Source organism: Hemiscyllium ocellatum, chromosome 3 (genome assembly GCF_020745735.1).
Source record: "Hemiscyllium ocellatum isolate sHemOce1 chromosome 3, sHemOce1.pat.X.cur, whole genome shotgun sequence".
Lineage (NCBI taxonomy): Eukaryota > Metazoa > Chordata > Chondrichthyes > Orectolobiformes > Hemiscylliidae > Hemiscyllium > Hemiscyllium ocellatum.
Genome location: NC_083403.1, coordinates 141,801,223 through 141,818,960, shown reverse-complemented (window position 1 = coordinate 141,818,960; position 17,738 = coordinate 141,801,223). Strand labels below are relative to the sequence as shown.

General features: G+C 43.3%; 1 protein-coding gene across 5 annotated transcripts in view; it reads right to left on the bottom strand.

Moving 5' to 3' along the window:
• The window catches only part of otofa (otoferlin a), a 446,338-nt gene that overhangs the window by 408,297 nt on the left and 20,303 nt on the right, over nucleotides 1-17,738 (bottom strand). For all 5 annotated transcript variants that reach the window (XM_060853972.1, XM_060853981.1, XM_060854001.1 and 2 more), the window contains exon 2: nucleotides 4,801-4,859. In XM_060853972.1, the coding sequence (XP_060709955.1) occupies nucleotides 4,801-4,859 (59 nt within the window). The remainder of the gene's footprint in view (nucleotides 1-4,800; nucleotides 4,860-17,738) is intronic.

The following is a 17,738-nucleotide window of genomic DNA, read 5'->3' as shown; positions in this document are numbered from 1 at the left end:
GCAGAAGTGGTGGAGGCTGGTACAATTGCAACATTTAAAAGGCATCTGCATGTGTACATGAATAGGAAGGGTTTAAAGAGATATGGGCCAAATGCTGGCAAATGGGACTAGATTAATTTAGGATATCTGGTCAGCATGGATGAGTTGGACCAAAGGATCTATTTCTGTACTGTACACCTCTATGACTGTATGTGTTGAAAGAAAAATAAAACAGATACTTTGTCTGTAGATTTATATGATTTTAAAAGTAAGGAACTTGTCTTCAGTTGAAGTCTGCACTCTGTTTGCTAGTTATAACTGGAGCAAGCAAACTTCATCTGTTACATCATCCTGAGGGTGTGAAGAATTATGTTGACAACCAATTTAGAATTGTTAATTGGGCTCACAATGTGGTGCACTTCTGCTACTGGTAGCTACATATATTAATATCCAGGGTCTGTTCTCTGCAGCCAGAAAGAGCACAGACACACTGCAGTTGTCAGACATTCCCTGATTCAGTTCTCAGGCAATGCCTCGACCAATCAGAAGGATCAAGCTGTGTTTAAAATTGAAACAAATCATGGCAGTTAACTGTCAATCAGCATTAATCGCAGCTTCCTCCTTGGTAACTGATGAAGAGTCATATTGGACTGGAAATGTTAACTCTGTTTCTCTCTCCACAGGTACAGCCAGATTGACTGAGTTTCTTCAGCATTTCCTATTTTTATTTCAGATCTCCAGCATCCACAATATTTTGCTTTTCTCCTCTTAGGAAATGCAATCTTGTAGGAGCAGGGTAATTAGCACAGAGGAGGCCACTCAGCCCACTGGGCTTGCATTGTTTCTTTGAGAAAAATCATCCAGTTCATCAAATTCACGGACTCTTCCTCACACCCGACATTAACTGTTTATCCAAAACCTTTTCAAATTCTGGTATTAAACCTGGCTCCAACTCCTTATAATCAGAGTCCATTAAAATATCTTTAATTTCTCATTATGTTTCCTATTGTTTAAATTTAGCCCAACAAATGCTATTTATTTATAATGATGTGGTGGTGCTGGTGTTGGACTGGGGTTTACAAAGTTAAATATCACAGAACACCAGGTTATAGTCCAACAGGTTTAATTGGAAGCACTAGCTTTCGAAGCGCTGCTCCTTTGTCAGGTGGCTAATCACTAGTTACCTGATAACGGAGCAGTGCTCCAAAAGCTAGTGTTACCAAATAAACCTGTTGGACGAATAACCTGGTGATGTGTAATATTTATTGATATGCATAGCATTCCAGTTAAGGACACTTTTCGTTTTCTTCCTCTCTCATGTCTCACTTCCTTTATTTGTAAAATGCAATTGATGTTTAATTTCAGTCTTGATGAAGGAATAAAGACTGAAAAATCAGCTTGTCCATTCCCTCTGCATCATGGCTGACCTGGTTAGAATGGGTACTGCAAGGCCAGTCTGAAAAAGAACAAACTGGAATAATAGAGCAAAGAACCAAAGAGAGAGTTCTTCAGTTCTCAGATACAGCACGAGAGTTCCCATTGCAGTAGGTGGAAAGGGGTGAGAGGTCAAAGGCTAAGAGATGGGCCAATCCTGAATGTCAGGGCATTTCAAAAGTACTGATGCACTAACTACACAGTAGTTGCTTAGGAAGTTTAAACTTCTAAAGGGCAATTAGTTGGCATTTGGAACCTCTTAAAGCTTCTTCAAATCTAAGTTAGCGTCAGGGATTTCAGTAGGCGCTAACTCCTGGTTAGCAGGAAAGATTAATGTGATTAAAATCTGTTTTAACCCTTAAATCTAAAATAGAAATAAAAGAATAGTACACTTCTGACATTTCAGGGAAATTGGATGAATATGTAAATGCTTGTTATGAATTTATTAAATCTGTGGGTTATTTGAAGCAGTAAAACACATTCTAAGTTATGAAGCAGACATTACAGCAAACCAAATGTTCTGTGTGAATGTACAGCTTACAGATGAACAGCAGACTAACTGCCAGGCAGAGACTACATGCAGCATGCAGAGTCCTGCAAAAGACACAATAAGTACACAACACTCCCCTCCCCTATCAGCGTTCTGGAAAGACCACTCTCTCCGTGACTCCCTCGTCAGGTCCACACCCCCCACCAACCCAACCTCCACTCCCGCCACCTTCCCCTGCAACCGCAAGAAATGCAAAACTTGCACCCACACCTCCCCCCTCACTTCCCTCCTAGGCCCCAAGGGATCCTTCCATATCCGTCACAAATTCACCTGCACCTCCACACACATAATTTACTGCATCCGCAGCACCCGATGTGGCTTCCTATACATTGGGGAGACAGGCCGCCTACTTGCAGAACGTTTCAGAGAACACCTCTGGGACACCCACACCAACCAACCTATAGTTGAACACTTTAACTTCCCCTCCCACTCCGCCAAAGACATGCAGGTCCTTGGCCTCCTCCATCACCAGACCATAGCAACATGACACCTGGAGGGAGAGCGCCTCATCTTCCGCCTAGGAACCCTCCAACCACAAGGGATGAATGCAGATTTCTCCAGTTTCCTCATTTCTCCTCCCCCCACCTTGTCTCAGTCCCAACCCTCGGACTCAGCATCGCCTTCTTGACCTGCAATCTTCTTCCCAACCTCTCCGCCCCCAATCCCTCTCCGGCCTATCACCTTCACCTTAACCTCCTTCCACCTATTGTATTCCCAATGCCTCTCCCCCAAGTCCCTCCTCCCTACCTTTTATCTTAGCCTGCTTGGCACACCCTCCTCAGTCTTGAAGATGGGCTTATGCCCGAAACGTCGATTCTCTAAGAAACATGAACCACCATACCCTCTCACCATTTATCTACCACCCTATCCTCTCTCTCACCTAGCACCAGCTCTAGCCCTAGCCAAACACTTTGAGAGACTTTGCCAGAGAAAGTGACAACCCAACTTCCCTGCACAGAGAAGAATCTGCAGACCATTACTTGGATTTATTAGCCATCTCAGAATTTATTGAAGTGGATTGGAAGTGCGTCTGCCTGAATTTCCAGAGGCTGTCTGAGAAGACAGAGAGTGTGAGGGGATTGTCAAGCTGCCGAGCACTGATCTCTGACCAACCAGAGAATTGTGATGCTTTTCTCCCTAGGGCAGGCAGTCTGTGGTATTGACAGGTTGGCAACTGGCCTTCATGTTCTTCCCCCTTCCAGCTTCATAGCAGGCAGCAGAGAGCAAGTGGAATAATGGAAGGACAATGACACTATATCCTGGGATTGCTGTGTGAAGTTATAGTGAGATGTGCTTCCGAATGACTGAGAGGTACAAGCCCTGCTCCTGCAGGCGCAGGACAGGGATTGCCATGACTGCAGACTAAGAAATTCAAGTGGCAACTTACTGTTCTGCAGAGACAAAACCATAAACTGTTGGAAAAACTCAGCAGGTCTGGCAGCAGAAATCAGCATTCATGTTTTGGGTCCAGTGACCCTTCCTCAGAACACTTCCTGTTCTGTAGAAAATTGGACATACAAGTAATGCCCCTGGGATCTTACTTAAACTTTGAAAGTGGGAAGTAGAAGAGGTTTTTAATGCATTCTTTCATCCCTTTAAGTTGGATAAAAATTGGGTAGGTTTTGTGATGAGAATCTGATTTATTCTGACACGTTTCTATCAAGCTACAGACATCAATAATCAATCCAATTTGTACCTACTATACAGATGGTCTACAATTGTTGTCTCTATGTTGTACATTTGTGGAGGTATTGTTAGTTGTTTAAAAAATATAGAGTTTTAGTGCATTGAAGAAGGAAAGAAATGATGGAAGTGTGCCAGGGAGAGTAAGAGAGCAGGGAGAGTGACAGTATCCATTGTCAACACCAAAATTGTTAAACATTCTACTTTTGATGACATTTTTCATTCATGAAATGAATGGTTATTGGCCAGCAATATTGTTGGATGGTTTATATTCTCTACTTCTGAATCGTGAAGCAAACATGTACTTACACTAATTGTAGGGTGGTTTGGAACAAAATCACATACTTTTCTCCTTACTTGAATGCAAAAACAAATAAAATTTTAGGTCCCCTTGTTATTTCTCGCACACCTACCCTGGTGTGTGAAATTGTATACACTTCGAAACTGAGGCATCAGACTTTGTTCTTCCTACACAAACACACCATCAAATATCGGTACAAACACCACACGTAAGATCAGTGTGGTGATACAGCACTTATAAGTCGTGAATCTTTTTTAAAAAATCAAACTTTATTATATCAATTTTCAAATATAAGGCATGAAATTGAATATTTTAAGAGTTTAGTTATCTCTGTTTGACAGGTGCTAGTGAACAAAAAGCCTTGAACATAAGCAAGCTCCCCTTCCACAAATAAATATATCCTTTCTGCATATTCTGATTATTTAATCTCAATTTCTTTGACACAATACATAACAGAAGCCCCTGAAACTACTCATTAACTCTAGTTATCCTTGATCATTACAGTAAAACCTTTCAGAGTCCACATAATTGAATAAAAAACTCCAGAGGGCATTTTAATTCTATTTATCAATAAAATTGTGCAGAAATACTGTAAAGAATCTTGCATAACAATAAAAGAGCCCAGCATCACTTCAGTTACCACGGCAATATACCTTATGAGATTTAAATAGATTCTAAGCACTGATGGCCTCTGGCTAAAATTACTTGAAACTTTTGTGCGGACAGTGTGAAGAATTGAGCCATTGTAGTGCATTTGAATCTAATGTCAGGAAGAAAGCATGTCCTTTTCCAAATCTAACTTTAATGATGTTTGAACAATGAAACATTTACCAGAAACATTAAATGATCTTACCTCATCAAATGGTGCTTCATCTTCACAGTTTTCTATAACTCTTGTATAAAATGACAGCCCTTGAAATGTCAGAAAAATAACAAACGTCAGTCAAGAAAGAGAATTGGACCAGAATTAACTGACATTTTACATACTGAATTCAATAATAAATATAGTTCCAATTTAAAATGCAAATTAGTCTTCCTAAACCACCCAAAAATGACTCAGTTGCATCTTGTTGCTGTACACTTTAAGCAAATTAAGTTTGGCATGTTCTCAGAGAGTTTTTAACAAAACTCCCGGTTCCTTAATCCTCATTTCTATTTTACACATTATGTCCCTAATTTTATTTTGAAAATTCTAGAACTTATTTTAAGTTATAAAAACAGGTAATGATTTTGAGTCTGCAAAAAAGAAAAGAATGGAATGGTTTGAAGAAACTGTTCGGAAATTGTTCTACCAATGAAATATTAGTGGACACCTTTTTGAAACGATGCATTCAGGAATGCCTCAGAGAAATGATGGGATAAGGGACGTATAAAAAATCTAACTGAGAATGTCTTGTAAAATACATAGCTGAAAACAGGTGGATATGATCAGCAAAAGCTGGCAGGTGTTTTTCAAGGTGCCCTGACTCTTGAGCTGTGGGTTAGTATGAAAGTTTCATTGTGTGGGGAGAAAGTCATTCATTTGGTAATTTTGACACAAAGTGAATTTAATGACAAAATTTAATCTAGAATGCTCATCCCAAAAATACTATAATTGCTGCCAATTCCAAACAATAATCTGTAGACACCACAGAGAATTTATTGAACTCAGATTTAACAGAAAACAGCAGGCACCAACTATTTTTCCATTCATTCATGAGATGTGGGCATCATTGGCTGGGCCAGTGATATCCCTAGTTGTCCTTGACCAGGTCATGGTGAGTTGCCTTCTGAAACAGCTATAGTCAATCTGCTGTAGGGAGACCCAACAGGATCGTAGGATTTTGAAAGAACAGTGAAAGAACATTAATAAATTTCCAACACAGGCTGGTGGACGGCCTGGAGGGGAACTTGAAGCTGGTGGTGTTCCCATGCACCTGCTGTCCCAACCCTTCTACGTCGAAGTTGGTGCTGGTTTGAAAGGAGCTTACGGAGGATCTTCGGCGAATTACTGCAGGGCATCTTGTAGATAGATTACATTGCTGCTACTGAGCGTCAGTGGTGGAGGGAGTGGGTGTTTGTGAATGTAGTACCAATCAAGTAGGCTGGTTTGCCCTGGATAGTGTCAAGTTTCTTGAGTGTTGATGGAACTGCACCCATCCAGGCAAGTGGGGAGTATTCCATCTGTCTTTGAAAGCTCTATACATGTACATGGGTAAAACATCAGATTCTATTTGATGCTCTGCCTCTCCTGCTGAGACTGTATATTTAAAAGGGAGCTGGACAACTCTTCCCTCACTGAACCCCAGTGAACCTGGCATCCTGGCCCTCACCCAACCTAAGAGTTGGTTGAGAAAGGCAGATGTCAGCCCCAAATGTAATACCCAGTCCCTAAAGTTGCTCCTACAGGATGTGCATGTGAGCAGGAAGACTATATCCCACAGAGATGGTGAGAAGAGGCCACCCTGCTTGATAAAGGCACCATGGGTGAAGGTGACAACCAACACAGATGATGCATAGCTGTAAGGAGATGAATGATTTCTTGTGGTCTTTCAGAATAAGTGCCACTTTCTACTAAATTCATGATGCCCCAGTGACTGTGTCCTACCACAGGAACAGTGCAGCACTATCACAGCAACCTTGGATATCAGGCATCCCCACCATGTGTCATGTTTATCTATGTCTCTCCATGTCCAGTCTGACTCTAAGCAGATTGGACATGGAGCAACACTGTGACCCTGCCTCTTACACATCTGCCATTGCTCACATTTCAAACAGACAGGGATTGACAACACACACACATCACCAGCTCACTCAAAGACCCAAACGGAACAAGAGCAGCACTGCAAACATTACTCGAACATAAAAACATCAGATACATATTGTGCACTCACTACACATCAAGCTTTACTCAGCTTTAATTGCTTTAGTTCGGGTCTTTACCACATGTAGCCATGTTTCATTCAAAGAACAAAGAACATTACAGCACAGGAACAGGCCCTTTGGCCCTCCGAGCCTGTGCTGATCCAAATCCTTATCTAAACCTGCCCCCTATTTTCTAAGGATCTGTATCCCTCTGCTCCCTGCCCAGTCATGTATCTGTCTAGATACATCTTCAATGATGCTATCGTGCCACCTCTACTACCTTCGCTGGCAATGTGTTCCAGGCACCCACCTCCCTCTGCGTAAAGAACTTTCCACGCATATCTCCCTTAAAATTTTCCCCTCTCACCTTGAACTCATGACCCTTAGTAATTGAATCTCTCACTCTGGGAAAAAGCTTCTTGCTGTCCACCCTGTCTATATCTCTTATGCTTTTGTAGACCTCAATCAGGTCCCCCCTCAACCTCCAACTTTTTAATGAAAATAAACCTAATCTACTCAACCTCTCTTCATAGCTAGTGCTCTCCAGACCAGGCAACATCCTGGTGAACCTTCTCTGCACCCTCTCCAAAGCATCCACATCCTTTCGGTAATGTGGCGACCAGAACTGTACACAGTATTCCAAATGTGGCCGAACCAAAGTCTTATACAACTGCAACATGACCTGCCAATCCTTGTACTCAATAGCCTGCCCGAAGGAAAACATGCCTTCTTGTCCACTCGATTGACCTGCATTGCCACCTTCAGAGTACAATGGTCCTGAGCACCCAGATTTCTCTGTACATCAATTTTCCTCAGGACTTTTCCATTTACTGTATAATCTTCCAAAATGCTTCACCTCGCATTTGGCCAGATTGAACTCCATCTGCCATTTCTCTGCCCAACTCTCCAATCTATCTATATTCAGCTGTATTCTTTGACAGACTCCCTTCACTATCTGCTACTCCATCAATCTTTGTGCCATCTGCAAACTTGCTAATCAGACCAACTACACCTTCCTCTAGATCATTTCTGTATATCACAAGCAACAGTGGTCCCAGCACAATCCCTGTGGAACACCAGTGGTCCCAGGTCTCCATTTTGAGAAATTCCCGTCCACTAGTACTCTCTGTTTGCTATTGCCCAGCCAGTTCTCTACTCAACTAGCTAATACATCTTGGACCCCATGCAACGTCAATTTCTCCATCAGCCTACCATGGGGAACCTTCTAGTCCTTGAAGTCTATGTGTATGACATCTCCAGCCCTTTCCTCGTTAATCAATTCTGTCACTTCCTCAAAGAATTACAGTCATAGAGTCATAGAGATGTACAGCAGGGAAACAGACCCTTCAGTCCAACCCGTCCACACCAACCAGATATCCCAACCCAATCTAGTCCCACCTGCCAGCACCTGGCCCATATCCCTCCAAACCCTTCCTATTCATGTACCCATCCAAATGCCTCTTAAATATTGCAATTGTACCAGCCTCCACCACTTCCTCTGGCAGTTCAGTCCATACACGTACCACCCTCTGCGTGAAAAAGTTGCCCCTTAGGTCTCTTTTATATCTATCCCCTCTCACTGTAAACCTATGCCCTCTAGTTCTGGACTCCTGCACCCCAGGGAAAAAAAACTTTGTCTATTTATCCTATCCATGCCCCTCATAATTTTGTAAACCTCTATAAGGTCACCCCTCAGCTTCCGACACTCCAGGGAAAACAGTCCCAGCCTGTTCAGCCTCTCTCTGTAGCTCAGATCCTCCAACCCTGGCAACATCCTTGTAAATCTTTTCTGAATCCTTTCAAGTTTCACAACATCTTTCCAATAGGAAGGAGACCAGAATTGCACGCAATCTTCCAACAGTGGTCTTACCAATGTCCTGTACAGCTGCAACATGACCTCCCAACTCCTGTACTCAATACTCTGACCAATAAAGGAAAGCAGACCAAACACCTTCTTCACTATCCGATTTACCTGCGACTCCACTTTCAAGGAGCTATGAACCTGCACTCCAAGGTCTCTTTGTTCAGCAACACTCCCTCGGACCTTACCATTAAGTGTATAAGTCCGGCTAAGATTTGCTTTCCCAAAATGCAGCACCTTACATTTATCTGATTCTATTAAGTTGGTAAGACATGACACAAAACCATGTTGCCTATCACGGATAAACCAATTTTCTTCCAAATAGGAACAGATCCTATCCCTCAGTATTTTCTCCAGCAGCTTCCCTACCACTGCCATCAGGCTCACTGGTCTATAATTACCTGGATTATCTGATTCAGAATCATCTTGATTATAGCTTCCCCCTGACCAACGTTCGACTTTCTTGGAGGGTACACAGATGATGCTAACTGTGGAGCTTCATGCCTGTACTTGTAACTATAACGTGGAGGTGCCGGTGTTGGACGGGTGGACAAAGTTAAAAATCTCACAACATCAGGTTATAGTCCAACAGGTTTATTTGAAAGCACTAGCTTTCAGAGCACCGCTCCTTCATCAGTAGCAGTGGTCCGAAAGCTCGTGCTAGTGTTGGACTATAAGCTGGTGTTGTGAGATCTTTAACTTTGTTTGCAGACAAACAGTTCATGGTTTGGGTGAAACACTATTCGACAGCCACGTGTACACAGAGTGGGCCATCCTCCATAGCCCAAGACTAGTCTTCCCCTTTCCTGATGCTGACAGAGATTAGATCTCTGTGCTGTTCCTGTCAATATTGCTTTCTATGGTTGGTGTTCATGTTTCAACGTGACCAGTGCTGTCCTTCCTAATCTGCAGCCTGCAGTGGTGACACATTGGGAGGTTTAGCCTGTGTCATGATCACTGTAACTTTAAAATGCCAGGACACACACCTGTTCCCAAACTTGCTCCTGTGAGTGTAATTTGAGCAAATTGAGCTTTTAATAAGTATTCCTGACAAGCTAATGAAGGTTAAACAAGTTCCTAGTCATGAAGGCCAAGTATAAATAAAATCTAATTCTTTCCATAGCTTTTTAATGTAATACCTTTCCTATTTGTGTACTTATCCAAATGTTTTTTAAACATTCGAGCTGTACCTGCATCCACCATTTCCTCAGGCTGTTAGTTTCCACACATGAACCACACTCTGTGTGGTTACCCCTTGTGTCCTTTTTAAATCTTTCTCCTTTCATGTTAAAAATATGCCTCCTTGTTTTGAACTTCCTCACCCTAAGGATAAGATCCTGTTATGTACCTCATCTATGCCCCTCATGATTTTATAAATCTCTATAAGTTCACCCCTCAACTTTCTATTCTCCAGAGAAAAAGGTCCCTACCTATTTTTATAACTCAAACCCTCCATTCCCAGCAACATCCTGGTAAATCCTCCAGCTTAATAACATCCTTCTTAAAACAGGGTGATCAGAACTAGACACAGTATTCCAGAAGAGGCCTCACCAACGTACTGTACAACTTCAACATAATGTCCCAACTCCTGTACTCAAAGGTCTGAGCAATGATGGTGAGCATGTGAAAAGCCTTCTTAACCACCCTGTATACCTGTGACACAAATTTCAAAAGAATTGTGTACCCGAACCCCGAGGTGTCTCTGTTCTCCAACACTGCCCAGGGCCCGAACATTAACTGGATGAGTTCTGCCCTTGTTTGTCTTATCCAAAATGCAATTCCTCGCATTTATCCAAATTAAACTCCCTCTGCCACTCCTCAACCCTTTGGAGCAAAATCTCTTTGTAATCTTGGATAACCTTCTTTATTACTTGCGAGGTGGAACATTTAGCATCCTGTATTTTAGATTAAACATTCAGACATTTGCATAAAAGAATCTAGCCATTACTAAGATGTAAAGCAGCCATGATTGATCGCTTATAGCTCAACTGGAACTAATAAGTCGCTGTAATAAATTACTGACCCTTGACTACGATGAAGATGCAAAAGAAAGGCTCTCTTCTGATTGACTAATTCTTCATTACCATCCCATAAGAAGGGAAGATCATCCTCTGGGGTACTGTAATCCTAGGATTGGCCATGACTTGGATGAATGGAGTAGAGCCATTGGGAAAAGTCAAACCAAATGGTGTCCTCCTGCAGACCGGTATGTTCAACAAGACCACATTATAAGAAATGTCTGTCAGAGGATAATTACAAACCTACATGGAGGTGTCTTAGAATACTTCTTGGATTATGTTGGTGGTGGGCAAGTTGTTGGAGGAAATCCTGAGGGACAGGATGCACACATATTTGGAAAGGCAAAGACTGATTAGGGATAGTCAACACGGCTTTGTGCATGGGAAATCATGTCTCACAAACTTGATTGAGTTTTTTGAAGAAGTAACAAAGAGGATTGATGACAGCAGAGTGGTAGATGTGATCTATGTGGACTTCAGTAAGGCGTTCAACAAGGCTCTCTATGGGAGACTGGTTAGCAAGGTTAGATCTCATGGAATACATGGAGAACTAGCCATTTGGATACAGACTGGTTCACAAGGTAGAAAACAGAAGGTGGTGGTGAAGGGTTGTTTTTCAGACTGAAGGCTTGTGACCAGTGGAGTGCCACAAGGATCGGTGCTGGCTCCTCTATTTTTTGTCATTTACATAAATGATTTGGATGCGAGTATAAGAGGTACAGTTAGTAAGTTTGTAGATGACACCAAAATTGGAGGTGTAGTGGACAGTGAAGAAGGTTACCTCAGATTACAACAGGATCTTGACCAGATGGGCCAATGGGCTGAGAAGTGGCAGATGGAGTTTAATTCAGATAAATGTGAGGTGCTGCATTTTGGGAAAGCAAATCTTAGCAGGACTTACACACTTAATGGTAAGGTCCTAGGGAGTGTTGCTGAACAAAGAGACCTTGGAGTGCAGGTTCATAGCTCCTTGAAAGTGGACTTGAAGGTAGATTGGATAGTGAAGAAGGTGTTTGGTATGCTTTCTTTTATTGGTCAGAGTATTGAGTACAGGAGTTGGGAGGTCATGTTGCGGCTGTACAGGATATTGGTTAGGCCACTGTTGGAATATTGCATGAAATTCTGGTCTCTTTCCTATCAGAAAGATGCTGTGAAACTTGAAAGAGTTCAGTAAAGATTTATAAGGATGTTGCCACGGTTGGAGGATTTGAGCTATAAGGAGAGACTGTTCAGGCTGGGGCTGTTTTCCCTGGAACATTGGAGGCTGAGGGGTGACCTTATAGAGGTTTACAAAATTATGAGGGGCATGGATAGGGTAAATAGACAATGTGTTTTCCTTGGGGTGGGGGAGTCCAGAACTAGAGGGCATAGGTCTAGAGTGAGAGAGGAAAGGCAACTTTTTCACGCAGATGGTCGTATGTTTGTGGAATGAGCTGCCAGAGGAAGTGGTGGAGGCTGGTACAATTGCAACATTTAAAAGGTACTTGGATGGGTATATGAATAGGAAGGGTTTGGAGGGATATGGGCCGAGTGCTGGCAGGTGGGACTAGATTGGGTTGGGATATCTGGTTGGCATGGACGAGTTGGACCGAAGGGTCTGTTTCCATGCTGTACATCTCTATGACTCTATGTATGTCATTGTTCAGATCAAAGATCAAAGTCATTTCCATGACCCTTAGTCCATGCCTGCTGGACAGGTAATTATCCTGTTCAGTTGATGATGACTATCCACTGGGTACAAAGTCATCACATAGGCCTAACATCCGAGAGGAAGAAGATCAATGTCTCAGCTTTCAGGCAGCCTGACCAGAGATAGGAATTCCAGGTGTAACTCACAACCGGTCTAGAAAATGTTCATACCAGCAACTCAATCCCAAACGCTGGGATCAAATCACTTCTGCTCATTGGATTGGAGTATGTCACCAGTAGAGGAGAAAGTGAGATCTGCAGATGCTGGAGGTCAGAGCTGAAAATGTGTTGCTGGAAAAGCGCAGCAGGTCAGGCAGCATCCAAGGAACAGGAGATTCGACGTTTCGGGCATAAGCCCTTCTTCAGGATTCCTTCTTCAGCAACACATTTTCAGCTATGTCACCAGTAGGACTGGCTGAATGGAAATGATGCTGAGATGTGACCTCCCAGGACAACAACTCAAGCTGGCAATTCCAGGGAGCAACATTCCGGCCACTGAAAGCTGACACCAAAAGACAAACCTAAAAAGATAAAGGACATGAGGTGAGAAGAGAAGGCTGAGCAATCCAACAATCTGTTGATCACCATAACTTGTGAAGTTGTATTGAGGCTGCCTGCAGGAGGCATAGGCCATGGTTAAATCCAGAAATAGCCCTCAATCATAAGACAGTGTTTACCTTCCTCGACAGTGTGGTGCTGATAAAGCCCAGCTGGTCAGGCAGCATCCGAGGAATAGGAGAATCAACGTTTCAGCTGAATGAGTCCCTGATGAAGGGCTTATGCCCGAAACGTCGATTCTCCTGCTCCTCGAATTTTGCCTGACCTGCTGTGCTTTTCCAGCACCACACTCTTGGCTCTGAACCCCAGCGTCTGCGGTCCTCGCTTTCTCCTCGTGTTTATCTTCCTACAGATTTTCAACAACCCCTCAGCCATGAGCCCACAGTGCCAGTTGGTGCTCTCTAGGTAGTCCCCAGTCCCATTTGGTACAATTGCAGGATGAACAACTCATTGACAGAAGAGGAAGCTATCAAGAGGATGACAAAAAGCAGTGTCTGTGACCTGGATGGTGAACCAGCTGTGATCTTCCAAGCCGGTGGGTTTTTGATCACATGAAGACTCCACACGCTCATCCTGCAGATTTGGAAGAAAATATTTTTCCTTTCTGAGACACAGGGAGGGTTTGGTCCTTGGATATTGTTTTTGTTGCCAGTGAAGTCCGAGAAACACTGCACAAACAAGTCTTGCAACTCTTCACTGTATTCATCAGCTTGTCCCAAGCATCAGACTCTGCAATTGTCAAGACTGTGTGGACTATGCTCCAAAGATTTGGATGTCCAAGAAATTTCACCGTGTTCTTGGAATTGCTTCAGGATGATGACTGCAACAATCTTAACTGAAAAAGATGCCTTCAGTGTGAGCTGAGTTACATTAAACTGTGGGATGGCCTCGCACTATTTGCAACTTACCCGACAGTGGCTATTAACTTCAACAAAGATCAACTGTGCTCTGGTATCATTAATAAGTGCCACCCAGAAGGAAAGCTCATTACTCAGAGTCACCACTATGCCCCAACTAGGCTAACCACCACAGCCAGACATGATTAACCATTGTGAATGACCGCAGTGCCAGCGCTCACTCAGCACCAGGCCAATGAGCCACTCTCATCATCTTCAATTCCACTTGAAAAACTTACCTTATCCTTGAATGTTGCCAGAACAAAACTCATGCATAATCCAATACCTGGCCAGGTAAATATTCTCCCTTCCATATGTGTTCATCAAGTGACCATTGGGAATGTAAAGGGCTTCCCATACATTGGCAGCTACTCGCTCAAAAGGTTAATTTTGATGAGATAATCCAGCACTGGATCAGCTGGCCCCACTCTGTGCCTTCCACAGAAACAAAATAAAGAACTGCAGATGCTGGCAATCAGAAACAAGAACAGAAATTTCTGGAAAAGCTCAGCAGGTTCGGTAGGCTCTGTTGAGAGAGATCAGAGTCAATGTTTCAGGTCTAGTGACCCTTCTTCAGAACTGTCTCACTCTGAGGACAGCTTCATGTTCGCTTTGAAGGGTTTGCTTTGTTCTCCCACTCGAGACTTGCGAAAACTGGACTTGGCAGCGTAACTTAGGTGAAGAGGAATTTCTTCAACCAGAGGGTGGGGAATCTGTGGGACTCGTTGTTGCAGAAGGCTGTGGAGGCCAACTCATTGGGTGTATTTCAGATGGAGATAGATAGGTTCTTGATTAGTAAGGGGATCAAGGGTTACAGGGAGAAGGCAGGAGAATGGGGTTGAGAAATGTATCAGCCCTGATGGAATGACAGGGCAGAGCCGATGGACTGAATGGCCTAATTCTGCTGCTATACCTCATAGTCTATTTCTTCACCATTGCCTAAGGATATACATGGTCGCTCCTGCATTCATTAAATTCACAGATGTCCTGTTGTTCTTGCTGCAGCGTTATCACACATCTGACAAAGTTATGGGTCAATCTTCTTACAATCTAAACGTAACAGAGCATGCCAGTTCTCTACTCTAGGCATAAACTAGTCACGATGAATGGCCTTTTTCTGTCTTATATAGTCTACAAAACACTTTAAGCCTAGCATCTGAAATGCATGCCACCCTCTGTCCTGAATCCACACGTACATATGTGGTGGAGACAGCTCTGGACAGCTCACTGAAAGTCTGTAATAACAAACTTATCACACCCCCCTTGATCTTCTCATCTATTTGGTTTGGCTCCACTTCCTTATCATTATTTTAATTTTGTTGAAGCAGAATTCACCTGGGATTTTCTTCCTCAAAGAATCGTACAGAGTTTTTGAAAGCATTGATCTTTTATTTATTTTTTGGAAACACAGATGCAAAGTTTCTCCATCAGATTCTACTTAGTTTACCTTCTCCTGAGAATATATTGCTGGTTAGACTAATGAGGAGCCTCGTTATTTTGCGATTTACAGGCAGCCCGTGTATCCTATTTGAAGCAATTGACACAGGACAACGTCAGCACGGGGTCTGAGGTACTAACTACCCTTGAAATGCAACTATCTGATTGATTATGAAACATTGTCTTTATTGCATCACCAATTATGGAGGTCTTTCAATAGCAAAACAAATATTCAAATTAATGCTCACAATTATTTTTTGCTAAAAATCACAATTAACAGTTTCCATTGAAGCAATTACTGACTTCATATGGGTATCTGGTGTGAAGGGAGTGAAAGAAATATGCAAATTACAGAAATTGTCCATGATTGCTGTTGTTTTAAAAGGTGTTTTTTTTCCTCTGTTGTCAATTTTCAAACAATTTGTTCATTGGCCCAATGCTTTCATTGATGATTGATTTATAACAGTTTTTCAAGTATTGACCACAGCCAATGGAACACAGACACAGGAGTAACCCATTCCATCTGCTCGACCCTTTAATAGACTCATGGCGATTGCCAATTCAATGGTGTTTACACAAACTATCCCCATAATCCTTTCTGCCTCTGGCAATCAGAGATCTATCAATCTCTATTTGCAATCTTGCAATTACAAAAATACAAACAGTAATTTTTAATGTGAACGCTATGTGACCGATTTTACAAATGACTGGTGACAAATTCTGAGGTAAAAACAATGACTGCAGATGCTGGAAACCAGATTCTGGATCAGTGGTGCTGGAAGAGCACAGCAGTTCAGGCAGCATCCAACGAGCAGCGAAATCGACGTTTCGGGCAAAAGCCCTTCATCAGGAATAAAGGCAGTGAGCCTGAAGCGTGGAGAGATAAGCTAGAGGAGGGTGGGGGTGGGGAGAAAGTATCATAAAGTAGGAAATGACCTGGGAGTTGCAGTGGGAGAGGGACTCCCTGAGATTCTTGTAGAGAGAGGAGGAAAACGTCTTCAAGGCAGGCATCCTTGCAAGAGGATTCACAGTAGGGTTAAAATCAACCAAATTCTTATGAGGTTCTTGACTTCCCTGAGGATTACACATGGTGGTATCTTCAAGTGGTCGGTGGAGATGGGCTATGATGAGGCGAGTGGCAGAGAACTGCAGCGATCCCTATCTCAATATTGATTAGATTACTTACAGTGTGGAAACAGGCCCTTCGGCCCAACAAGTCCACACCGACCCGCCGAAGCGCAACCCACCCACACCCCTACATTTACCCCTTACCTAACACTACGGGCAATTTAGCATGGCCAATTCACTTGACCCGCACATCTTTGGACTGTGGGAGGAAACTGGAGCACCCGGAGGAAACCCGCGCAGACACGGGGAGAACGTGCAAACTCCACACAGTCAGTTGCCTGAGTCAGGAATTGAACCCGGGTCTCAGACGCTGTGAGGCAGCAGTGCTAACCACTGTGCCACTGTGCCGCCCCCAAAACTACCTCATGCCACCTTTTATGCTAATCACAAGTGGTACACTGAGATTCTCACCAGGCAGTGGCAAGATACCAATGACAGGGTTAATGCACAGCTTACCTCATTAATATTCACAATCTCATCTTACCAAAGAAGATCAATGCTGAGATACCTCGATAAGGAAATGAGGTGGTACAGCTGGTGGAATGAGCTTGTTGCTAGTTCCATCTTGGACACTGGATAGCAACTGTTCAGGCCACAATCCATGGGCACCAGCCACATTCACACACCCATTGTCCATAGACAGTGCCAGGCATCTAGCATCTGCCAACTCAGAACCTACATGGACAGTGATCAGCTAATGGAATGGACCAGGTTGTACCTCGGGGCTGCCTCTTTGCTCCTCTAATGTTCTCTTACTTTGCGTCTGTCTGCATGCTCACACCGTACATGCCAAGCCTTCTTGTGCCATTGCCTGGTAATGCATCATCACTTTCAGCCAGAGCCAAAGGCTAACATTTTTACCATTTTAAGGGGCATTTTTGTTTAGTATAGACGCACAGAAAGTTCTCAAAAGTTTCTCCTTCCAGCCCTTCCACTTTCTCCAGACCAAAGGGGTAGCCATGGGCACCCCCATGGACCCCAGCTCAGCGAACAGAACCACAACAACGAGCATGCAAGCTACAAATCTTCTCCCAAACTTTGAGCCCCAGCTATGCCTGACTCTTTGTCAGCGTCGATTTCGCTGCACTTTGGATGCTGCCTGAACTGCTGTGCTCTTCCAGCACCACTAATCCAGAACAGTCCATCTTCCATAGCTATGCCAGTACCATTTCCCACCTTTTCCTCTGCTACATTGATGACTGTATCGGTGCCACCTCGTGCTCCCACGAGCATCAACTTCACGAACACCTTCCACCCTGACCTCAAGTTTACCTGGACCATCTCGGACAACCCCTCCCCTTCCTAAACCTCTCCATCTTCATTTCCGATGACCAACTCAACAAAGGCATCTACTTCAATT